The sequence below is a fragment of the Balaenoptera acutorostrata genome, chromosome 14, assembly GCF_949987535.1.
Source record: "Balaenoptera acutorostrata chromosome 14, mBalAcu1.1, whole genome shotgun sequence".
NCBI classification, from domain to species: Eukaryota; Metazoa; Chordata; class Mammalia; order Artiodactyla; family Balaenopteridae; genus Balaenoptera; species Balaenoptera acutorostrata.
In genome coordinates, this window is record NC_080077.1 from 79152335 (window position 1) to 79179004 (window position 26670).

At 35.6% G+C, this 26670-nt stretch overlaps 1 protein-coding gene across 1 annotated transcript in view; it reads right to left on the minus strand.

The window, feature by feature from the left end:
• The window catches only part of IRAK1BP1 (interleukin 1 receptor associated kinase 1 binding protein 1), a 34275-nt gene continuing 7605 nt past the window's right edge, over positions 1-26670 (minus strand). Inside the window, exons 2-4 of the mRNA XM_007167976.2 lie at positions 16820-16885; positions 691-821; positions 1-583 (exon numbers count right to left, since the gene is read on the minus strand). Of these exons, the coding sequence (XP_007168038.2) occupies positions 313-583; positions 691-821; positions 16820-16885 (468 nt within the window). The 3' untranslated portion in view covers positions 1-312. The remainder of the gene's footprint in view (positions 584-690; positions 822-16819; positions 16886-26670) is intronic.

The window sequence follows — 26670 nt, forward strand, 5'->3', positions numbered from 1 at the left end:
TTAATAACTGTGTCAATATTTCGTCCTGTAGTAGGAATATCAAATTATTTACACACACACTTATATGAACTGTCACTATGCAAGTGTGCACATATAACACATTTATTTCCAAAGAGTATTTCCCATAGTAAGTTTTCAAAAACAGAAAGTAAACATAAATATTCTGTGGAACTATATTCAAGGATTGACAGACTTGGGGGAGAAACACTTTATAGACTACACAATATATATATATTCAGGACAAAAGCAAACATTATAAAAAGTATAAAAATAGACAAAAAGATACAAACACAATATATTTTGGTCAGAATTTCAGATACGGTTTTTTTTCTTCTCTCTCCCCTTTACTTCAAAAGTTATAAATACTTTGCAAGCAGCATGTATTGTTGCACTTTTGATTTTTTGTTGTACAGTTAACGAACTTGAGAGTCTGGATGACTGGTGATCATCTATTTGGCCTTCCCATTCTTTCATTTCTTCTTCTTTGATTAATAAAGGTTTTCCTAGAGTTTGGCCAACAAGATTACAGACTTCTTGAGCTTTGCGCCATGCATTTTCTACAGCAACAAGACAGGCTTGCCGTCTTAGGAATTAAATGCAGAGATTATTAATACGACATTCAACAAACCGCAGCACTGAATAGTTTTGTTTAATTAGTTGATAATTAATTTAAAGATGTGCTCAACTTACCGAAGATTCTCAATAGAACCTGGAGTATGATAGAAATGGGGTTGGCTGATGACAACAGAGCTATCTAGCTTTTCAACAAGAAAGTTACAAATATTTTGCATTTTTCCGAATTCAGTAAATGTAATGCAGACCTGTAAATGAAATGACAATTAAAATTATTTTCATGTCTGATGCATTATTTCAAATCTTTCTCTAAATGTGAGTTAAAAAAAGTAAAGCCAGGTTACAATGAGGTCATTTTATAGTATGTAACAGATATGAAAGACCTACTTGGTACTTATAACTAAATTTTGTTATTAAATTTATTTTTGCTTATGAATTTTGTAATTTTTCTAATGTTGACTTGAACATTTAAAACTTCATTTTAAATCAGTCAGAGACTTTTATGAAAGAGAACTGGAGGGTTTCCCCTTCAACTTTATTATTCAGGTAAATTCTAACCCTGATAAATGTTTCATGACTCTTTAGTCATCTATGCCATTAGCTAGCTTCCTGATTAGCGGTAATTACTTCATACTTCACTGCTGTCATTTGAGGTATGTTTCTTCTTCCAGAAGTTATTTTCAGATCTATATGCAGAAGTTCATCTATTTCACTATGTCCTCTGCCTTTAAATATGTGGAAGCAGCCAAAAGAAAGAGAGGGATGAGGTAACCTCCTGAGTCATCTTATACAATGAAGAACAGTTGCCTTTAATCATAAATGTTATCCAGGGAAGACTGATGTTCTATCTGGTTTCAATACTAAGTGAATAATGTCTTTTATAATCAGTTTGTCAATTTCAGGGTTTTTTTTTTTTTTTAAAAGCTGACTGGGATTTTGAGTGGGATTGCAATGACTCTAAATATAGATTAAGGAAGACCTGATACCTTAATGATACTGAGTCTTTCAAATCAGGAACAAGGTATGTTTCTTCATTTATTTAGGTCTTCTTTAATTTCTCTTAGCAATATTTTGTAGTTTTCAGCATACACAGTTAAAAGATCAGATTTATCCCTAGGTATTTTATATTTTTGATGTTTATTAGTTCTAATAGTTTTTTTGTAGATTCCATTAGATTTTCTACATTGATGGTCATGCTGTCCGTGAATAAAGACAATTTTACTTCTTACTTTCCAGTATGGATGCCTTTTCTTTTTCATGCCTCACTGCACTGGCTAGAACTTCAAGTACAATGTTGGATAGAAGTTGTGAGAGTAGATACGTTTGTCTTGTTCCTGATCTTAGGCACAAAGCAATAAGTGTTTCATCAATAAATATGATGGTAACTGTAGATTTTTCATAGGTTCCCTTCATCATTTTGAGGAAGTTCCCTACTATTTCTAGTTTGCTGAGAATTTTTATTAGGAATGGATGTTGGACTTTGTTAAATGTTTTTCTTCATCTATTGAGATCATCATATGTTTCTTTCTTACTTTGTTAATATGATAAATTAGATTGACCAGTTTTTGAATGTTGAACCAACCTTTCATTCCAGGGATGAGCCATACTTGGTCATTATATATTATCCTTTTTATATATCACTGGATTTGATTTGCTAAAGTTTTGTTTATAATTTCTGCACATAAGTTTATGATGGACACTGGTCTGTAGTTTTCTTTGCTTGTAATGTCTCCCCCCCCACCCCGGTTTTGTTATCTTCTGGTTCCAAATAATGAGTTGGAAAGTATTCCAGCTTCTTCATTTTCTGGAAAAGTTTGTACAGAATTGGCATAAATTCTCCCTTAAATGTATGCACTTTTAAATTTCTCTTTTAACTTCTCCTTTGACCCATGGGTTATTGAGAAGTATGTTATTTAAATTTCAAATATTTCAGTTCTATCATTTTTGCCTTAAGTATTTTGAAGCTTTAATATTAAATGTATAAGTGTTTAAGACTGTTATATTCTCTTGATTGACCCATTTATCATTATAAAATCATCTTTATCTGGGTAATACTCTTTGCTTTGAAATCTACTCTGTCTGATATTATCATAGCCACTACAACTTTCTTTTGGTTATTGTTAGCATGGTATATCTTTATGCACCCCTTTGATTTTTTTAAAGTCAGGTTTATTAAGGCATAACTTATATAGAGCAAAATACACTCCTTTTAGTATACGTTCTATGAATTTTGACAGATGCATTTACTCATGTAGCCACCATTATGATCCGTCCCATCAACTTCCTCAAATTCCCCTGTGCTCCCCACATCCCAGCCCCTGAAAGCCACTGATCTGTTTTTTTTAAAATAGTTGCATTTAATTTTTTTAATTTAATTGTTTATTTTTTGGACAATTTAAAAGGTTACTTTCCATTTACAGTTACTACAAAATATTGGCTCTATTCCTCGTGTTGTAACTCTATGTCCTTGAGCCTATCTTATACCCAATAGTCTGTACCTCCCACTCTCCCACTCCTATATTGCCCCTGCCCTCCAACACTGGTAACCATTAGTTTGTTCTCTATATCTGTGAGTCTGCTTCTTTTTTGTTTTATTCACTAGCTTTTTATATTTTTTAGACTTCACATGTAAGTGATATACAGTATTTGTCTTTCTTTGTCTGACTTATTTCACTTAGCATAATGCCCTCCAAGTCCATCCATGTTGCTGCAAATGGCAAAATTTCATTCTTTTTTATGGCTCAGTAGTATTCCATTGTGTATACACACACACACACACACACACATATATATATATATATATATATATATATACCATAGCTTCTTTATTCATTCATCTGTTGATGGACACTTAGGTTGCTTCCGTATCTTGGCAGTTACAAATAATGCTGGATGAACACTGGGGTGCATGTATCTTTTTGAATTAGTGTTTTTGTTTTTTCCAGATATATACCCAGGAGTGGAATTGCTAGGTCATATGGTAGTTTTATCATTTGCAAATATTTTCTCCCATTCAGTAGGTTGTCTTTTCATTTTGTCAATGGTTACCTTTGCTGTGCAAAAGCTTTTAAGCTTAATTCGGTCTCATTTGTTTATTTTTACCTTTATTTCCTTTACTTTAGGAGACGGATCAAAAAATATTGCTGTGATTTATTTATTTATTTATTTATTTATTTATGGCTGTGTTGGGTCTTCGTTTCTGTGCGAGGGCTTTCTCTAGTTGGGGCAAGCGGGGGCCACTCTTCATCGCGGTGCATGGGCCTCTCACTGTCGTGGCCACTCTTGTTGCAGAGCACAGGCTCCAGATGCGCAGGCTCAGTAATTGTGGCTCACGGGCCCAGTTGCTCCGTGGCATGTGGGATCTTCCCAGACCAGGGCTCGAACCCGTGTTCGCTGCATTGGCAGGCAGATTCTCAACCACTGCGCCACCAGGGAAGCCCAATTGCTGTGATTTATGTCAAAGAGTTTTCTGCCTATGTTTTCCTCGAGGAGTTTTATGGTATCCAGTCCTACATTTAGGTCTTTAATCAATTTTGAGTTTATTTTTGTACATGGTGTTAGAGAATGTTCTAATTTCATTCTTTTATATGTAGCTGCCAGTTTTCCCAGCACCACTTACTGAAGAGACTGTCTTTTTTCCACTGTATGTTCTTGCCTCCTTTGTTGTAGATTAATTGACTATAAGTGCATGGGTTTATTTCTGGGCTCTCTATCCTGTTCCATTGATGTGTCTGCTTTTGTGCCAGAACCATACTATTTTGATTACTGTAGCTTTGTAGTATAGTCTGAAGTCAGGGAGCCTGATTCCTCCAGCTCTGTTCCTCATTCTCAAGATTGTTTTGGCTATTAGCGATCTTTTGTGTTTCCATATAAATTTTAAAATTATTTGTTCTAGTTCTGTGAAAAACGCCATTGGTATTTTGATAGGGATTGCACTGAATCTGTAGATTGCCTTGGGTAGTATAGTCATTTTCACAATATTGATTCTTCCAATTCAAGAACATGGTATATCTTTCCATCTGTTTGTGTTGTCTTCAATTTGTTTCATCACTGTCGTATAGTTTTCAGAGTATAGGTGTTTTGCCTCCTTAGGTAGATTTATTCCTAGGTATTTTATTCTTTTTGATGAGATGGTAAATAGGACTGTTTCCTTAATTCCCCTTTCTGATACGTCATTGTTAGTGTATAGAAATGCAACAGATTTCTGTGTATTAATTTTGTATCCTTCAACTTTACTAAATTAATTGATGAACTCTAGTAGTTTTCTGATGGCATCTTTAGGATTTTCTATGTATAGTATCATGTCATCTGCAAACAGTGACAGTTTTACTTCCTCCTTTCCAACATGGATTCCTTTTATTTCTTTATCTTCTCTGATTGCTGTGGCTAGGACTTCCAAAACTATGTTGAATAAAAGTGACAAGAGTGGACATCCTTGTCTTATTCCTGATCTTAGAGGAAATGTTTTCAGCTTTTCACTGTTGAGTATGATGTTAGCGGTGGGTTTGTCATTTATGGCCTTTATTGTGTTGAGGTATGTTTCCTCTATGCCTGCTTTCTGGAGGGTTTTTATTATAAATGGATGTTGAATTTTATCAAGAGCTTTTCCTGTACCTATTGAGATGATCATGTGGTTTTTATTCTCCAATTTGTTAATGTGGTGTGTCACATGGATTGATTTGCAGATATTGAAAAATCCTTGCATCCCTGGGATAAATTCCACTTGATCATGGTATATGATCTTTTTGATGTACTGTTGGATTCGGTTTGCTAATATTTTTGGGGGGATTTTTGAATTTATGTCAATTAGTGATATTGGCCTGTAATTTTCTTTTTTTGTGTGTGATATCTTTGTCTGGTTTTGGTATCAGAGTGATGCTAGCCTCACAGAATGAGTTCCGAAGTGTTCACTCCTCTGCAATTTTTGGGAATAGTTTCAGAGGACAGGTGTTAACTCTTCTCTAAATGTTTGGTAGAATTCACCTGTGAAGCCACCTGGTCCTGGACTTTTGTTTGTTGTGAGTTTTTAAATTACCGATTCAATCTCGTTACTGTAATTGGTCTGTTTATATTTTCTATTTCTTCCTGGTTCAGTCTTGGGAGATTGTGCCTTTCTAAGAATTTGTCCATTTCTTCTAGGTTGTCCATTTTATTGGCGTATAGTTGTTGATAGTAGTCTCTTATGATCCTTTGTATTTCTGTGGTGTCAGTTGTAACTTCTTTTTCATTTCTGATTTTATTGATTTGGGCCCTCTCTTTTCTTTTCTTGATGAGTGTGGCTAAAGGTTTATCAATTTTGTTTATTTTTTCAAAGAACCAGCTTTTAGTTTCATTGATCTTTTCTGTTGTTTTCTTTGTTTCTATTTCATTTATTCCTGCTCTGATCTTTATGATTTCTTTCCTTCTACTAACTTTGGGTTTTGTTAGTTCTTTTGCTTTAGGTGTAAGGTTAGGTTGTTTACTTGAGAGTTTTCTTGTTTACTGAGGTAAGCTTGTATTGCTGTAAACTTCCCTCTTAGAACTGCTTTTGCTGTGTCCCATAAGTTTTGGATTGTCATGTTTTCATTTTCATTTGTCTCTAGGTTGACTTCCTCTTTGATTTCTTCGGTGATCCACTGGTTGTTTAGTAGCATATTGTTTAGCCTCCACATTTGTGTTTTTTTGCAGTTTTTCTAAATAGTTGAGTTCTAGTTGTATAGCATTGTGGTCAGAAAAGATGCCTGATACAATTTCAATTTTCTTAAATTTACTGAGACTTGTTTTGTGGCCTAGCATGTGATTTATCCTGGAGAATGTGCACATGGAACCATGTGTACTTGAAAAGAATGTGTATTTTTTTTTGCTGCTTTCTGCTGGAATGCTCTGTATATATCAATTAAGTCCATTTGGACTAATGTGTTAGAGAAGATATAACAATTGTAAATATACTCAACATAGGAGTACCTATATATATAAGGCAAATACTAACAGACATAAAAGGAGAAATCAATGGTAACACAATATTTGTAGGGGACTTTAAAATCCCACTTACATCAATGGACAGATCATCCAGACTGAAAATGAATAAGGAAACACAGGCCTTAAATAACACATTGATCTGTTTTTTTAAAACTTTATTTTTTTAGAGAAGTTTTAGGCACACAGCAAAATTGACAGGAAGGAACAGATGTTTTCCATATATACCCTTCTACCCCACACACACATAGTCCCCCCTCACCATAATCAACATTCCCCACTAGAGTGGTACATTTGTTACAATATGTGTACCTACTGGGTTGACCAAAAAGTTCTTTCAGGTTTTTCCATAACACCTTTGGCCAACCCCATACACTGACACAGCATAATGACCAGAAGTCCATTGTTTACATTAGAGTTCATTCTTGGTGTTTTATATTCACTGGGTTTGTACAAATGTATGTTGACATGCATCTCTCATTATAGTTTCATACAGAATACTCTCACTGCCCTAAAATTCCTCTGTGCACCCCCTATTCATCCCACCCTCCCCCTAACTGCTGGCAACCATTGATCCTTTTACTATCGCTATAGTTTTGCTTCTCCCAGAATGTCATATAGTTGGAATCATACAGTTTGTAGCCTTTTGAGATTGTCTTAGTAATAGGCATTTAAGGTTCATACCTATTTTCATGGCTTGAGAGCTTATTTCTTTTTAGGGCTGAATAATATTCCATTTTCTGGATGTACCACAGTTTATGTATCCATTCACCTACTGAAGGACATCTTTGTTGCTTCCAAATTTTGCAATTATAAATAAAGCTGCTATAAATATCCATGTGCACGTTTCTATGTGAGCATACATTTTCACCTCCTTTGGGTACATACTAAGGAGCATGACTGCTGCATCATATGGTAGGAATATGTTTAGTTTTATAGGAAACTTTGTCTCCCAAAATGACTGCACCGTTTTGCATTCCCACCAGGAATGAGTGAGAGCGCCTCTTGTTCCACAACCTTGTCAGCATTCCAGATTTTGGCCATTCTAATAAGTGTGCAGTGACATTTCATTTTTGTTTTAATTTGCATCTGCCTAATAACATAAGATGTGGATCATCTTTTCATATGCTTACTTACCATCTATATATCTTTTTTAGCGAGACATCTGTTAAGGTCTTTGGCTTATTTTTAATTTTTTTTTCTCTTACTGTTGAGGTTTAAGAGTTCTTTGTGTATTTTGGATAGCAGTCCTTTAAAATAAGTGTGTTTTGCAAATATTTTCTCTGGGTCTGTGACTTTCTTATTATTCTCCTGACATTGTCTTTCACAGAGCAGAAGTTTTTAACTGTAATGAAGTCCAGCTTACCAATTATTTCTTTCATGGATCAATGCCTTTGGTGTTGTATCTACAAAGTCATTGTGATACTCAAGGCCATCTAGGTTTTCTCATATGTTTATAGCTTTGTGTTTTACCTTTAGGTCTATGATACATTCTGAGTTAATTTTTTGAAGGGTGCAAGGTCTGTATCTAGATACTTTTTTTTTTGTATGTGGATGTCTAGTTGTTCCAGCACCAATTGTTGAAAAGATGATTGTGCCCCACTGTACTGCCTTTGCTCCTTTCTCAAAAATCAGTTGATTATACAGGAGTCTATTTCTTGGCTCTCTATTCTGTTCCACTGATCTATTTGTCTATTCTTCAAACACTACTACGCTATCTTGATTTTTGAAGACTTTTAGTAAGCCTTGAAGTCAGGGAATGTCAATTCTCCAACTTTGTTCTTCTCCTTCAATACTGTATTGGCTATTCTGGTTCTTTTGCGTCTCCATATAAACTTGAATCATTTTTTTTCAATATCCCCAAAATAACTTACTGGGAGTTTGGTTGGGACTGATCAAATCTATAGATATAGTTCAGAAGAACTGACATCCTGACCATATTGAGTCTTTCTACCCATGAACATGGAATATCTCTCCATTTATTTGGCTCTTCTTTGATCTAATTCATCAGAGTGTCAAAGTTTTCCTCATATAGATCTTGTACATATATGTTGTTAGATATACACCCAAGTATTTCATGTTTTGGGGTGCTATGGAAAATTGTTTTTAATTTCAAATACTACTTGTTTGTTGCTGGTATGTAGGAAATAATATTTTGTTGAAGATGTTTGCCTCTATATTCATGAGAGATTGGTCTGTAGTTTTCTTATCTTGTAATGTATTTCCATAGGATTTGTAGTGATGTCTCCTTTTTCAGTTCTGATATTAGTAATTTGTTCTTTCTCTTTTTTTTCCCCCTTTAGTTTGGCCAGAAGCTTATCAATCTTATTGATCTTTTCAGAGAACTAGCTTTTGGTTTCACTAATTTTCTCTATTGATTTCCTGTTTTCAGTTTCACTGATTTCTGCTCTAATTCTTACTATTTTTCTTCTGCTTACTTTGGACTTGATTTGCTCTTCTTTTCCTAGTTTCCTAAGGTGGAAACATTAGATTATTTATTTTAGATTTTTCTTCTTTTTACTATATGCATTCAATGCTAAAATTTCTCTCTAAGCTGTTTTCACTGTATCTCACACATTTTGATAAACTGTATTTTGATTTTCATTTAGTTCTAAATATTTTAAAATTTCTCTTGAGATTTCTTCATTGACCCATGTTATTTAGAAGTGTGTTGTTTAATCTCCATGTACTTTGGGATTTTCCAATTATGTTTCTGTTATTGATTTCTAGGTTAATGCCACTGTGGTCAGAGAGCAGACATTATATGATCTATCCTTTTAAATTTGTTAAGGTATAAGTTTTGGCCTAAAATGTATTTTTTGGTGGGGGGTGGGGGAGTAAAGGTTTACTGCAGGGCCAAGCAATGAGAATGGGCGGCTTGTGCTCAAAAGACCCAAACGCCAAATGTGTTCTATCTTGGTGAATGCTCCATGAGAGCTTGAGAAGAAGAATACTGTTTTTGGAGGAAGTAATTTATAGATGTCCATTCTATCCAGTGAATTGATGGCACTGTTAAGTTCAGCTAGGTCCTTACTGATTTTATGCCTGCTGAATCTGTCCCTTCTTGATAAAGGGAGTTGGAGACTCCAACTATGATAGTGGACTCATCTATTTCTCCTAGCAGTTCTATTAGTTTTTACCTCATGTAGTTGGGAAATGCACGTTAAGGATTTTTTTTTTTTTTATGGCTGTGCCACCATGCAGCATGTGGGATCTTAGTTCCCCAACCAGGGATCGAACCCATGCCCCCTGCACTGGAAGTGCAGAGTCTTAACCACAGGACTGCCAGCGAAGTCCCCAAGGATTGTTATGGCTCTGGGAAAATTGCCCCTGTATCATTACATAATGCCCTTCTGTACCCCTGATAACTCCTTGTTATGAAGTCTGCTGTGTCTGAAATTACAATAATGACTCTTGCTTTCTTTTGATTAGTGTTAGCATGATTAATTTTTCTCCATGGATTTACTTTTAAGCTATATATGTCTTTATATTTAAAATGGATTTCTCATAGATAACACATAGTTGGGTAGTGTTTTTTGATGCACTTTGACAATCTCTGTCTTTTAATTGCTGCGTTTAGACCACTGATGTTCAAAGCATTACTGATATAGTTGGATTAATATCCACCATATTTTTTACTGTTTATTTGTTGCCCTTGTTCCTTTTTCTAAGTTCTGTCTTCTGCCTTTTGTGATTTAGAAAAAATTTCATTTATTTATTTATTTATTTATTTTGGCTGTGTTGGGTCTTCATTGCTGTGCACGGGCTTTCTCTAGTTGCTGCAAGCGGGGGCTACTCTTTGTTGCGGTGCGCAGGCTTCTCATTGCGGTGGCTTCTCCTGTTGCGGAGCACAGGCTCTAGATGCATGGGTTTCAGTAGTTGTGGCACACGGGCTCAGTAGATGTGGCTCGTGGGCTCTAGAGCGCAGGCTCAGTAGCTGTGGCACACAGGCTTAGTTGCTCCGCGGCATGTGGGATCTTCCCAGACCAGGGCTCGAACCCGTGTCCCCTGCATTGGCAGGCGGATTCTTAACCACTGCGCCACCAGGGAAGCCGTTGTGATTTTAACTGAGCATTTCATGATTCCCTTTTTTCTCCTTTCTTAGCATATCAGTTATGTATTTTTAAGCTTTTTTTAGTGGTTTCTCTAAAGTATGCAATACATATTTACAGCTAATCCAAGTCCACTTTTAAATAACACTATACCACTTTATGGGTTGTGTGAGTACCTTATAATAACAAAATAATCCTAATTCCTCCATCTCATCGCTTGTATCATTACTGTCATTCATTTCACTTATATATCAGCATACATAAGTATATATATAAGAAACATGCATAAGCATACAAAATTGAATATATTGTTGCTATTACTTTAAACAAACTGTTATTCACTAGATTGATTAAGAATAAGAAAAATATCTATAACACAGGGAACTCTGCTCCATATTATGTAACAACCTAAATGGGAAAAGAATTTGAAAAAGAAGAGATACATGTATATGTATAACTGAATCACTTTGCTGTACACCTGAAAGTAATGCAACATTGTTAATTAACTATAAGAAGTTAAGAAAAAGAATAAGAAAAATAAAAGTATTTACCTTCACTTACTCCTTTTTTGATGTTCTTCTTTTCTTTACATAGATCCAGGTTTCTGATCTATATTATTTTCCTTCTTTCTAAAGAACTTCTTCTAACAGTTGTTGCAAGGCAGCCCTAATGGTAACAAATTTCCTCAATTTTTGGACTTCCCTGCTGGCCTAGTGGTTAGGAGTCCAGGCTTTCACTGCAGTGGCCTTGGTTCAATCCCTGGTTGGGAAAGATGCTGCAAATTGCATGGTGTGGCCAGAAAATAAAAAACAAAAACACCCCCACCCCCCCCCCCAAAAAAACAGTTTTAGTCAAATTCCCTCAATTTTTGTCTGAGAAAGTCTTTATTTCTCCTTCAATTTTGAAGGATATAGTGTAGAGAACTCTAGGTTGGGTTTTTTTTTCCTCTCAACACTTTAAGTGTTTAACTCCACTCTCTCTTTTCTTATATGGTTTCAGAGGAAAAGTCAGATATAATTCTTATTTTCTTCCTCTAGAGGTAAGGTGTTTTTTCCTCTGGCTTCTTTCACGTTTTCTTCTTTATCTTTGATGTTTTGTAGTTTGAAAATAATATGCTCACCAGTAGGGGTCTTTTTGGGCATTTATTGGGGAAATTCTCTGTCGTTATTGCTTCAAATATTTCTTCTGTTCCTTTCTCTCTTCTCCTTCTGGTACTCTCATTATGTGTATGTTATACCTTCTATAGTTGTCCCATAGTCCTTGGATATTCTGGGGGTTTTTTCCCCCCCAGTTTTTGTTCTCTTTGCTTTTCAGTTTTTGAGGTTTCTATTGAGATACCCTCCAGCCTAGAGATTCTTTCCTCTACTGCATCCAGTCTACTAAAAAGCCCATCAGAAGCATTCTTCAGTCTTCATTTCTTTGATCTCTAGTATTTCTTTTTGGGTCTTAGGATTTCAGTCTCTCTGCTTATGTTGCCCATCTGTTCTTGCACGGTGTCTACTTATCCATCAGAGCTCTTAGCACATTAATCATATTTGTTTTAAATTCTCAGTCTGATAGTTCCAACATCCCTACCATCTCTAGTTCTGATGCTTGCACTGTCTCATCAAACTGCATTTTTTGCCTTTTGGTGTGCCTTGTAATTTGTTCCTTGATAACTGGACATGATATATTGAGTAAAAGGAACTGCTGTAAACAAGTCTTTAGTAATGTGGTGGTAAGATACAGGGAGAGGGAAGGTGTTCCGCTGTCTTATGATTCTCAGTTTTTTAGTGAGCCAGTGCCTCCAGACTGTGAGCTTCACAGGTATTTCTGAGTTGTTGTTGTTGTTGTTGTTGTTGTTGTTTTCTCCTCCTCTTTAGGTGGAAGAAGATGGCTAGAGTGGATTGGATTTCGGTATTTCCCTTCCCTCTGGTTAGTTAGGCTCTGGTAATATACCAGCAGGTTAGGGTCTGCTTAACTAGTTTCTCCTGAGGACAGACTTTCTTAAGAAGAACAGAGTTCTCTGGCATATTTAAAAATGGTTCCTTTCCCCCTCCCTCTGCCAGACTCACTAGGGAAGTTTTCCCTCATATTCACAGTGAGAGAACCTAGTCGAGCACGTGGAGGTGAATCTCACAAAACTGTGGGTCCCCCTCTGTGACTGGATCCTCTAGAGTTTTAATTCTCAGAGTTGTCCACACTGAGCCTCCAGGAATTTGTCAATTATAGTTCAGATTTCCCTACCCGGGCACCGTTTCTGGAGGTGGTTTCTGTTGTCTCTGCTCTGGTAAGCTGTGACTCACTGTGTTTGCCTGTCTGTCTCTCCAGTTTTGGGGGTAGCAGTGTGCCCTGTATGCGCACCTCTCTTATGGATCGTAGAAGAGTTGTTGATAATTCAGTTTTTTTTCAGCTTTTTACTTGTTAGGATGCAGTGGTGACTTCTAAGCTCCTAACACGTAGACTAAGAAACTGAAAGTCTGCCATTACTTTTAACCAGCTTGTGCCCTCATGTTTAAAGTACGTCTGTCCTATGCAGCAGCGTCCCACTAGCCACCCATTTTACCTTTGGTAGCGTATATATGTTAATGCTACTCTCTCACTTCGTTGCTGCACAGCACAGGGAGATCAGCTCGGTGCTCTGTGACCACCTAGAGGGGTGGGATGGGGAGGGTGGGAGGGAGGGAGACGCAAGAGGGAGGAGATATGGGGATATATGTATATGTATAGCTGATTCACTGTGTTATACAGCAGAAACTAACACACCACTGTAAAGCAATTATACTCCAATAAAGATATAAAAAAATAAATTCTATTAATAAAAGAAAAAAAAATAAAGTACGTTTGTTGCAAGCAGCTTACAGGTGAGGTGTGTTTTTTTATACAATCTGAAATATAAGCCTTCTAATGGAGGTATTTAGAATATTTATATTTAATGTGATTATTGATATGGTTACATTTAAACCTCTGATCTTGCTATACTATTTGTCTCATAGTTTCTTTTTTCCCCCCTCCCCATTTTCTGCCTTTTTTTGGGGGGGATTAAGTATATTTTTATCATTCTATTTGATATCCTTCATTGGCTTCTTTGCTATAACTCTTGTTGTTGTTAATTTAGTGTCTGCTTTAGAGTTTATAGTATATACATGTTTAATTTATCACAATCTACCTTCAGGAGATATGCCATTTCATATATAAGAAACCTACAATATTATACTTCTGTTTCTCCCTTCTTGACCTTCATGCTATTGCTGTTGTATGTTTTACTTTTACATATGTTAGAATTCCTAAAGTTCGTCGTTATCATTTTTGTTTAAACAATTATCTTTTATATAGATGTAGAGATATAGAGAAGATATAAGAAAAATATCATATCTACCTGTGTAGTTACCATTTTCAGTGCTCTTCATTCCTTTGTGTAGATTCCTATTCCTTTTTAGTACCATTTCATTCCACCTACCCAATTTCATTTAGCATTTCTTGTATTGCAAGTCTACAGGTAATGAATTCTTTCAGCTTTCTGAAAAAGTCTATAGTTGGCCTTTAATTTTGAGCAGTATTTTTGCTGAACATAGGGTGATAATAACAAACTATAAGATAGGAGAACTATGATTTAAAAGCCCCAAGTGAGAAAGACACTTTTTTAGTTGTAATCATTGTTTATGACTGTAAGCTCAACAGAAGGGAACAATGTGATGCAAGTGCCAAAATGTTCAGGCGTATATGTGTTATTAGAAATAAACATTCCAGAATAAGGAAGATAATCATCTTTCTCTAATATGGAATCACAATTAGGACACTATAGTTGTAGATGCTTTAGGAGGAAATTGGTTAACAAAAGGGAGAGCTTGTCATATAAGAAATGACCAAAGAAACTGGGGATTCCTACACTTGGAGAAGAAAAAAGTAGCATTAATATGATACTGAACCTCAAGTATATACTTCGAGGAAGAAATATTTGTTTTGTCCTTGGAGAGGTACACAATTAAAATGGGTAAGTACTAGTAAGTCAATTCTTGGTTTAATGTTAGAAAATTTTATATGGATTAGATGTCTGAAAATGGAACTGGCCTTTTATATTCATACCTATCTATGTATAAAATATTTCACAACAAAGATGAAGAGTTAAAAAAAAATTAGATGAGATAACGTATGGAAAACACCTGACACATGGAACCGTGCAAAGAAAAGGAGGGGGAAAACTGGTTATACTACTTTTTCTATTTAATAGACTTTTATTGAATGCCTACTATATCCCAGGTTTTTAAAATCCCTCCGACACTGAAATTGTAACAGGAAAACAACATGAGAAGTGGAAAGAGTAGAGATATAAGAATTGCAAAGCCAAGGTTTTACTCCAACCCCAAACATACAAACACCCACCCACCCTTAAAGAACTCACTTAGATAATTTCTAACTTTCAATATCTTATCTTTAAAATAAGCTGAAGCAGCAGGGTAGGCAGGAGGTTAGAAAAAGAATCTCTGAAGTGCTTTTCTGGATGAAAATTTCAGATATTATGTGAAAAGTAATGTTCTACCATCTAATCTTAGTCTGTATATTTAACTATCTGTGAGAATATTGGTATACATCAGATATTAGGTTTTGATGTTTACTATAGCCATAGCCATAAAGCCACACATTGTTCTTTATGCACAGGTTGTCATACTTTATACCTCATGACCCTACCATCCTGGTCTCTGCTGATGCTGACTTAAGGGCAATCATGTATTAGACTACACTATATAAGAGTTCTGGCTACTGGGGAGCCCTATACAAAATATAATCAGATTCTCTCTTAAGAAATTCAAATACAAGACATTAAAAAGGTAAGTACAGCAAAAGCACGAGGAGCAGAGTTTAGCCAAGTCCTCACTTAGCCATGTCTTACAACAAAATAAGCAGCTCTAAAGCACACTCTGTACCTGGCGGGTCAGTCCCTAGAATAAATCAGTCTGAAAAACTTTCCAGTTTTCCAAGAAGCCTGGCTGAATGTTTGCTGGGACTGTTCCTTTTCCTCCTAGTGTACTTACTAGTGTACCCTCACAACAAACCCCATTAACTAAGATGACCAGAGCCCATCTGTGTTCACTACAACCTGAAGTCCAAACAGGTAATAACTCCTGGAGGAGCGCTAGAACAACTCCCAGTCTTTGACTTCCATAATATGGAATCTTACCAGACCACTCTTCATCCTGTTTTGAAAGGTATGTTTTGGTCCCCACTACTACAGAATAACATTTGCCAAATGGATCCCTAAAATCATCATAAGATAGTTAAATTTTAAGTGAAGAAATTATAAATTTATTAAAGTAAGTATAGGGACAACAGTGTGTTGTGGAAATTACTATCTCAAGAGGTAAGAAGCCAGGATCCTAATTTCCATTCTAATTCTTGTAATATGATCTTTGAAAAATCTGAGCCTAAGCTATCTAAGCCTAAGGTCACACCCTTAAAATGAGAAAAAATAATATATTATCTGCCTGAAGGTAGGACTAGGTGATTTCTTGAGGTATTTTCCGCCTCTAATGGCAAAGATTCTCTGATTGGATAAACAATATTCCATTCTAATCTCATTCTTGTTTGTTTTGTGTGGCAAGGAGGCAGCCTGACTGCCCCAGAATACCCCAAGAAGGTTGGAACCAGGAAGAGAGAGCAGTCTTGTAACCCAGCCGCAAGTACATATAACATACTCTGATTTCATAAAATCCTGATCATAAAATCTTTAAAGATAAGTAAAAAGCTCGACAGTTTTAGGAACTAAATGTTTTCATTAATTGAGTGTACAAAAATATTTTGTTCTTTTTAATTTGTGCAAAGGTTGAGTAGTTTTTATTTTTAAATAAACCTGAACACAAAACAGTAAAATTGCATTGTGAAACAAAAGAATGTTGAAAAGTCTTTCAATCCTTTATTCTATGACTATTAATTTGCTATTTATCTGAGGAGAAGAAATTTTTCTCCTGTAGGGTTTCCTGCTCACTAGATGATAACATTACTAAAATTTTATTCAGGTGGCAATTAAATGCTACTTCCCTCTGCTATTTTTATTCCATTTCAAAACAACTTCTCTTAAATCTCATTAAATTTATTTTAAAAGCTCACCCAGATATGTAATACCAGAAATGACTGAGAAAAATAATCTTTTATCAATACCATGAGAAGCATTTCTCGTATACACTGAGTTTCAAGAATAAAATTAAATGCAAACTGTCCCCACAAAGTCGTGCTGTTTCCAATTATTTAAGATAAGTACATACCTCTGCTTCCATGTGATAAGCATTTTCTACCCTTTGAAAATCCTTTGTCACAGTTACATTTTCTGACTGAAACAGAAAGTACAAGAGTATGATTACTAAATGTTTGGTTACTAAATGCAATTACTCTAAAACATAAAGTATAAACCAAATATAAACCAGTATGACAAAATATGCAGAAAGAACTGGTTTGCCTGGTGTTTTAAAACTTTCCTAAAAGTAACGTAAAATAAATTCAGAAACTTACACATATTTGCTGAAATTTCATCATAATTGTCACTACACTTGTAGTAATTTTTACATTAGCTAGTACAAAAACTATGAACTTAGGGTGGTGTATACATATATATATGAAGAATTATTTGTACATAAAGCATTCTGAGTGTTGTAGGAATGTCAGAGTTTTTAAAATGTTTAATTTACAAACAATACAAATTTACTGAACGTATAGTGTACAACTTTGGGCAAGTTACTCAACTTTTTTGAGATTTAGTTTCCATCCACATTTATAAAATTAGGTTACACTAAATGTGAGGTAGGAGGTAGACTGGCCCCAGGCTGAGCAAGCTGGAGTGTGTCAGACTGAGCAATTGGAGCTTGTCTCCCTACCACACCCTGGCCCCCGACGACATTTCAAGGAAAAAGATAACAGCAGGAGCAGAGAGGAACTAAGCTCTGCTGCAGTAAAAAGATAAGATGACCACGTCTTTCATTCTTCAGGTCAAGGAGACCTCCCCAACTGCACATGTACAGAAAAGTTCCCAGGGGATCAAAAAGGGAGGGGGCGCTAACGCATAATATATTCTGCCAGTCTCCTAGATACCCTCACATTGGAACCCATCTTGGCCAAAAGATGCACATGCACATTAGACAGGACCCTGAGTCAGATCGGATATGGGGAACAAGCAAGATGATTGGCCAGAGGAAAACAAAGACCCGGAAGATGGCCCCTACATAAGGAATTTAAACCACCCCTTTAGCGCTCTTTATTAGTGAAGATGCCCACACTCTTCTCTGAGTGTGTAGCTCTGCTTTGCTTCTGTCCTAAATAAACTGCTTTTCTTTGTGCTCTACCATATGTACTGTGCTTCTAATAAACTGTGTCTGCTTTACAACCTTCGTCTCTGTAAAATTCGTTTTTCAAAGAGGTCAAGAGCCAGGGCTCTGCTTCTAGCCACTAGCCCCTGGTGGTCTAGTGGTTAGGATTCCTGGTTTTCACCCAGGCAGCCCAGGTTCGATTCCCAGGCAAGGAATTAAGATCTTGCTTCAAGCTGCCACTCACTGCTGTTACCCCAAGATCACATGGGACTGTTCTGAGGATTTAATGACAAGTTGTAAATAAAATGCTTGACACAGAAGGCACTCAGCAAACACAGATGCTATACCATTATGATATAAATATTTCCTGAAATACTGGACCCAAGCCAGTCTGTTCTTAGAAAAGTAATATTAATGCTTTTTGATTCTCTGGGTAAGTACAGGTTATATAATTCTGATTAAAAAGTTAAATTTCTTATTTACATTTCAAAAGGGTTTTAAAATTTAGTGAAATGAACTCTTGACCTACTCCCATCCTTGGGGATAGACAGAACTTATATTTTATAAATTTTTGTATCTTTAAAAATATATGCTAAATAAAGAATATTATGCCCAATAATGATTTAATTATAAGTTATTTGGTAAGGGATTTAGCTGCACCTGAATTTTAAGATATACACTAATTTCAAGCCATTATATGACCTAGAAAATTCTAAAAAGCTTTAACCTAAAAATCTGAACTTAAGTTCTAATTATAGCTCTGATGTCTGTTACCATGAAAATATTCATTTTTTATGATGAACATAATATTTACTCATTGTAGAAAAATTACAATATGGATATAGATAAAATAAACCAGTACTGTGTACATTGCTTGAAGTTGAAAACATGAAACTTGAAACACAAAGCATTTCTGTCATTTAATATTCTCTTATGACATGTAAACATATCTTCTATTTTCTTGGATGTCTTTTTTTCATTTTTTTCCCCCACTTTACTTGATAAATACATATAAAACTTCTGATTAAAAAATTATTAGAGAAATAATTTTAGGAAAGGTAGCTGAAAAGAAAGTATCTTTTACTGTTGCACTTAACAATGTTATTGCTTTTATAAAAATAATATATGCTAATTAATGAATATCTAATACTAGAGAAAAGAACAAAGAAGAAAGTAATAAGTCTCTAAACCCATTACTATTAAAATTTCAGTAAACATTTTAAGTCATCTATCAATGCATATAAACATATCTATGTATAGTCTATCTATGTATAGACTTTTCCATAAATGAAATTATACTCTACATGCTGTTCTGTAACCTTTTAATAACTTTTATTTTAGAAAAAATTAAAATCTACAGAAAAGTTGCTAAGATAGTATAGAGTTCCATATACCTCAGTTTCAGACTTCTCTGATGTTATTACCTTTTATTACCATCTGTCAAACTAAAAAACCATCATTGGTATATAACCATTAACTAAACTCCAAACTTTACTTGCATTTCACCAATTTTTCTATTAATGTTCTTTTACTATTTCAGAATCCAATCCGTGATACCACATTGCATTAATTCATCATGTCTCCTTAGTCTCCTCTAATCTAAGAGAATTTCTCAGTCTTCTCTTGTTTTCATAACCTTGAAAGTTTTGGTCAGGTATTTTGCAGGATGTCCCTCAATTTGGGTTTGTTTGGGAGCTCTTCCTCATGGTCAGACCACGGTTATAGGTTTTAGGAAAGAATATCACAGAGGTGAAGTGCCCTTCTCATTGCAACATATCAGGGGGGTACATGATATCCGTGTGACATTACTCATGATGTTAACCTTGATCACTTGGTTAAGGTAATGTCTGACAGGGTCCTTTACTGTAAAGTTACTATTTTTCCCTTTCCATGCTTTATTCATAGAAGGCAAGTCACTAAGTCTAGCCCATATTCACTCAAGAAATACTACATTATTTATTTTGCTGCTCAAATTGGTCTAGCTTTGGCTATTGAGATTTCTTTCAGGTTGGATCTTATATCCCTGTGACATCCATCCATCCTTTTATTTTTTGCGCACTTCCTGACTTTCTGGTGCAAGATGCTATAGGCTCATGTTGTGGTTTCCCTGCCCAGCCCTAGAATCAGCCACTTCACTAAGAAGCTTACCATCTTTTCTTTGAGATTGCTATTTAGAACCAAGACCTGGGTGTTAAGACTGCTCACCACTACACAAGTGTCATTCTGTGTAGGCCCTCTCAGTGGACAGAGTTTGATAATACATTTATGTGTACACACTCACATATACACATATATCTACAATTGTTTCTGTATCTATCCATCTGCACATATTCTAAGCTAAACATGAGTTCATCTTGATGTTTCCAACTCTCATTAAGAACCACAGAGTTCATTCTAACCTTCCTTTCTTATCTGTAACTTCCCTCTACAATAGTGAGAAACCTGGCTCCCATCACCCACCAACCACTTACTATTTTTCAAGCTTACTATACATATAAAGCAGTTTCAGAACTGTTAACCAGCATCCCCCTGGAAAACAAATTTACTAACTAGAGGATAGTATTTACGTATCTTTCATCTTTATCCTTAGTTTCTAGTAAAACATAATTTTCCAGACTTACTTAGGATACTCCTCTCACCTCCCACCCCCATGTTCAGTGCAGTTATTTCACTCATGTGTAATAGAGTTAGGTTCATCTGTCACAGTCTGGATTTTGTCCTGGAATTGATCTTTTTTTGATGTCTTTTTTTTTTTCAATTTGCATACATTAATGTTCACTCTTTGTGATTTACAGTTTTATGGGTTTTGACAAATGTATTCACCACCCCAGAACCACAAAGAATAGTTCTTTCCCTTGAAAAGTTCCTCTGTGCATCTCCTTTATAGTCAACAACTTTGCCATCCAACAACCCCTGTCCACTGATTTATGTCCCTGTAGTTTTCCCTTTTCCAGAATGTCACATGAATGGATCATAAAATATAAACCTTTTGGATCTGGCTTCTTTCACTTATAATATCTAAGATTTGCCCATGTTATTCTGTCAATCAATAGCCTGTACCTCTTTATTGCTGAAAAATTTTCCAACGCATGGATGTAACAGTTATCCATTCCCCTGTTGAAGTCATCTTGGTTGCTTCCAAGTTCTAAAGTTTTAGTTTTAGCAATTTATGAATAAAGCCGCTATAAACTGCTTGTACAAATTTATATGTGAACATAAGTCTTTGATTCTCTTGTGGGTTAATGGTTCCTATGGTAAGTCTAAGTTTATAAGAAACTGTAAGACTGTCTTTCGAAGTGGCTGTACCATTTTGCAATCTCACCAGAAATGAATGAAAATTTCTGTTGTTCTACATCTTTGCCAGCATTTGCTATCATCAATGATATTGGATTTCAGTCATTCTAATAGGTGCATAGTACCATCTCATTGTGGTTTTAATTTGCATTTCTTTAATGACAAACGATGTGGAGGATCTTTTCATGTGTTTACTTGCCATCTGTATATATTCTTTGGTGAAGTATATGTTCAGATATTTTGTGCTTTTTAATTGAGCTACTTGTTTTTTTATTATTGAATTGAGTTCTTTATATATTCTTGATGCAAGTCCTTTATCAGATATGTAATTTACAAATTATTTTCTCCGAGTCTGTAGAATGTCTTTTTTAAGACTTTATTTTTTTGGCGCAGTTTTAGGTTCACAGCAAAATTAAGTGGAAAATATAGAGATTTCGCATATGCCCCCTGCCCCCCACATGCACAGCCTCCCCATTATCAACATCCCCACCAGAGTGGCGCGTTGATCACAACTGATGAATCTACATTGACACATCATGATCACCCAAAGTCCATAGTTTACATTAGGGTTCACTCTTGGTGTTGCATATTCTGTGGGTTTGGACAAATGTATCATAATATGTATCCACCACTATTGTAGCAAACAGGGTATTTTCACCACCCTAAAAATTCTCTGTGCTCTGACTCTTTATTCTTCCCTCTCTCCCAAACCCTGATCTTTTTAATGTCTCTATAGTTTGCCTTTTGTAGACATGACATACAGTTGAAACATTACCATATGTAGCCTTTTCAGATTGGCTTCTTTCACTCAGTAACATCCATGTAAATTCTTCCCATGTCTTTTCATGGCTTGATACCTCGTTTCATTTTGGCACTGAATAATACTCCATTGTCAGTTTATTTATCCAATCAGCTTCTGAAGGACATCTTTGTTGCTTCCAAGTTTTGGCAATTGGATTGTCTTTTCATTTTCTTAACAATTTCTTTCACAAAGCAAAAGTTTTTAATTTCGATAAAGTTCAATTTACATTTTTGTTTGTTTTCTCATGGATTGTGCTTTTGGTAATGTAACTAAAAAGTCACTTTCAAACCCAAGGTCGCATAGATTTTCTCCTTTGCTTTCTTCTTCTTTATGTTTTACACTGAGGCCTAGGGTCCATTTTGAACACAGTTTCGTGTAAGATGCGAAGTACTTGTTGAGGCTCACTTTCTGCACACGGACAGTCAACTGTTATAGCACCATTTGTTGAAAAGGCTCTCCTAACGCTACCGAATTGCATCTATACCCCTAGTGTGTTTCTCTCTGAGAAAGAAAAAATTCTTAGAAGCAACTTCGTTTAGTTTCTCCCAGTGACTCTTGAAGCAAATGTGTGTAGTTTAAAAGCAATATATGCAAGACAGTTACCTTGCTTATAAACGTAGTAACATATTTAATAAACATTGAAATTCCAAATATTATAGGGAATGAGGAAATAAAAATTGCCTCTTGGCAATCAGACTGAGAAGTTCTAAGCAGAAATATAAACAGTTTTCAACAGGACACAGACAGAACCAAAGTTTCTAACAGAAACTAACTGAACTGCAACAGCGAAAGTGATTAACATTCTTTCTCTGCTTGATTGCTGCCTTTACAGAAGCCGACTCTGTCCTAACTTTAATCCTCTGGGTTTCCTGTGAAACAAATGAATAAAATAGCCAATCACCAAACTGCCCCTTCTTCACTGATCCTTCCTTAGAATCACTCACAGCACAAGTCCAAAACCTACAAGAGATCTCTCCTTACTCCCCCTTTTTGAAACACTCTTAAGGTCCTTTGAGATGCATTCTTGTTTGCTACATCATGCTAAATAAACCTAAATTTGTTTCACTATAGATATATTCCTGATGTGTTTATTAGCTGGTGGGATCCCACACAAAGCATGAGATTTTTTTGTTTATCTATAGGGCAGTGGAACTCAACCAGAGGGTGCTTTTGCTCCCCACAGGACATTTGCTGTGTCTGGAGATATACTTGATTGTCACAATGGGTTGGGAGAGTACATTGCTGTGATGCAGTGATTAGACAAGGTGAACAAGTATCCTTGTTTACCAGGAACTGAGGAGATTCCTGAGACATGGGGCTTTCAGTTGTAAAACTGGGACAGTCCCAGGTAAACTGGGATAAGTTGGTCACCTTATAGGTAGTGGCCAGGAATGCGGCTAAAATATTCTACAATGCACAGGACAGCCCCTCCCAACAAAGAATTATCTAGTCCAAGGTGTTAATAATAGTGCCGAGATTGGGAAATCCTGCCATACTGGTGATAAACTAAAAAATATTAAAATATACAAACCTAGTCCATTAAGTTTTCCCAAGTAAGCTACTGATATTTTATATTTAAATACAAAAGACAGAGTTTTAAAATACAAAATGGTCAATATAAGAATAACTATTTAAATCTATGAAAGAAGCAAGGTAACATTCTAAATAGCCATAAAAAACCCCATGTTATTATAGGAATAAACTTAAAAAGGGTAAACAAAAGAAAACCATAAAAGTTTACAGAAAATAAGCTCGAATAAATGGACTAGGACAAATACTGTAAACTCAGCAATTCTCCTGAAATTAATATATAAACAATACAAAATATGAACAGATCTTTTATCTATAGAATAAAATGTAGAATTTTCCACTGTCTGGATTTCCTGATAATATCCCCATGGTGTCATTTGACACGTCCCTTGCAGACAGGAAACCTTTCCAGTAGAAGAGTAATGACGGGAGAACTTGCCCTACAAATGTTTTACAAAGATGTAATAATTTAATGTGGTACTAACACAACAAGGTGACCAAAAGAACTAAAATAATCTGAAATAAAGAATGTCTGAATACCACAAATATAATACCAGTAACATTTCAAAACAATAGGCACAACAAACAATATGGAATCCTCATGTCTACATTCTGCCCCTACTCTCTCTGAGCAGCAACTATGTGGTTCAAGGTAAGCCCTGACAGGTCTAAACCATTCAGGATTACACATCTAACTTGCCACAGAATTACGTTAAAAAATGGGCAGAAATCAAATCTAATCTAATTAGTGTATGGCATTTCTCTGGCCACAAAGACAAGTTGAGGTTGGCGGATATAAGGTGGGCCTGCATGCACACAAATGTGAAGAGCCAAGGGATACAAATGTGGGGTATCAATAGCATCTGCTGCATCCCCTACCTGAAACTCAATCACCTGCTGCCAAGACAATATAGCAGCAACATGCTATAGTGGTTAAAGAGCGCGGGCTCTGAGGTCAAAGTTCTTGACTGGAGTCTAAACTCTACCACTTCCTACCTGTGTGATCTTGGTCAAGCTACCTGCTAATAATCACTCTGGTCCCGAGAGTTCTCATCTGTAAAACAGCCACTGAGATACCAGTCTCATATAGCAGGAGTGAATATCATATGGGATAACATTTGTAAAAAGTCTAGCAATAGTAGGCAGTTTTTTATTATCAATAATATCCAACCCCTCAGTATGGCATACAAGGCCTTCCTCCATGCTCTGCCTACAGCTTTCTTCCTCAGTCTGATCTCTTTAATTCCCCTCCGTTTTCTCCAGGCACTCCTGTGTTCTAGCCATGCTGAACTGCATATAGTGCTCTGAACACATACACTGGCTGCATTCTAGTGTGGAACTGAAATGCTTTCCCTTCAGCCATTGTTTAAGACTTGATACAAGTGTCGCTTCCACTATGAAATCTTTCTGGGATTCCTCAAGTAAAATGAGCATTATTTCCTTTCTTACTCTGCTGTACTGTATCATGTACATACTTTCATCACAATGCTACATATTAGTCTAGTCCTATAATGAGACTCCTTCAGCACAGTGCTAAGTTTTACTCATTCTCTATTCCTGGTGTCTAGCAACATGCCTGAGGCATCCATTACACATTTATCAAAAAATACAATTGTGAATAGGCAAACATTGGAGATTACAGCCTATGGGGGGAACATACAAACCAGAAAACAAAATAATTACATGTTGTGTTAAATGCTATTTAAAAATGAAGTGATAGGGAATGCTTAATAAATGTTTTATGGTTGAATGGTAAATACTGCTTAGAACTTTAAAACATTTTTCCATGAAAACAACACTAAAAATGAGGGTTATGCCTTCACATGTGAAACTATATATGACCATAAAACTATATGATCTACACGATTGTTGAACTAATAGTTTATTCATTTAGTGCTTCATTCTTTTCTTTTATTCATTTAAAAACCATTTTCTAAGTACACATTATGTGATGTGTATGAAACATAATCCATCAATACAAAGCAAACAAGAGAAAAAATTGTCTGTGCTCTGGAGAGCTTTAGAATTTGGAGGAGAGACAAGGAAAGCAACAATTATAATACAGAGTGATACGTTTTATTAAAGGTGGGGAATGGAGTGTGGTATGGCAGGGACTAGTGTTACGTTAGGAAAAAAGTGCTAAGGAGGTGAACTTGGGCTGGATTTTAAAGGAAAAAATGGGAGTCAGTTAGTTAACGAGGGGAGAGAGATGACAGGAAATGACAGAGTTAGGCTCCATCTATTAAGCAAAAGAATTTGGAATATGAGGGGCCCTTTAAGCAGGGGAGTGACGTTTATAAACCCAGATTTTAAAGTTTAAAATGAATAAAGACTTTGTGAGGACACATTATAATTCATCCTGAAAAGTAATATAAATGAATTTTTGCACATCTACTGAACAAATTATTTACATGACTGCTTTCCTCCATCAGCAGAGATCACTGGGAGATTAATGACCTTTGTATGTCTTGTCTTGAACACTAAGTCTAAATGTAATTATAAATTGGATGTAGTGATTTATTTGGTTTTACATATTAGAAGTTACAGCCATGTGAACTCAGTATACATTTTAAGTAAATAACTTAAGAATTAGTTATATTATTCAAACAGGCCTGTAGCACTGGCAGAAGTTTTTGTGAGAAAATATTTTTCTATATATTAATTCACTTTATTCACATAATTTATAATTAGCATTAGAATTCGTCTAACCTGTAAAATCATTTAGAGACAGCTTTTCAAAATGTCTTTTTAAATAACTCTATGTTTATAAATGCAGTGCAAATATATCTTCTCCCTAAAATAAAGACTTGCTTTTTCAGGGTGCGTCATTTCTAACAAAAGCACTTTTATGAACTCAATGTTGGGAGGGCATAAATCACAGCTCTGGCCTTTAGAGTCCTACTCTCTAAAATGAGCAAACTGAGACAGTGACCCATGCTGTGCTTTCTCATTCTCTTTCATTCTAATTATCTGGAGCCTAGGCTAGTTGGAAGAAACCTAGATTTTGGTTCCAGGAACACAGAAGTTCAAATACAGCCCTGGCTGAAGTTCAGAGCATTACTTAACCTCCTTAAATCTGGAAAGTGGGGATATTAAAACCGGCCTAACAGGGCTGTTGTGCTGATTAAATAAGGCTGGTTCATTTTTTTTCTCCTTTTCTTAGAAGTAGGCTTAAAGCAAGATTTACTTA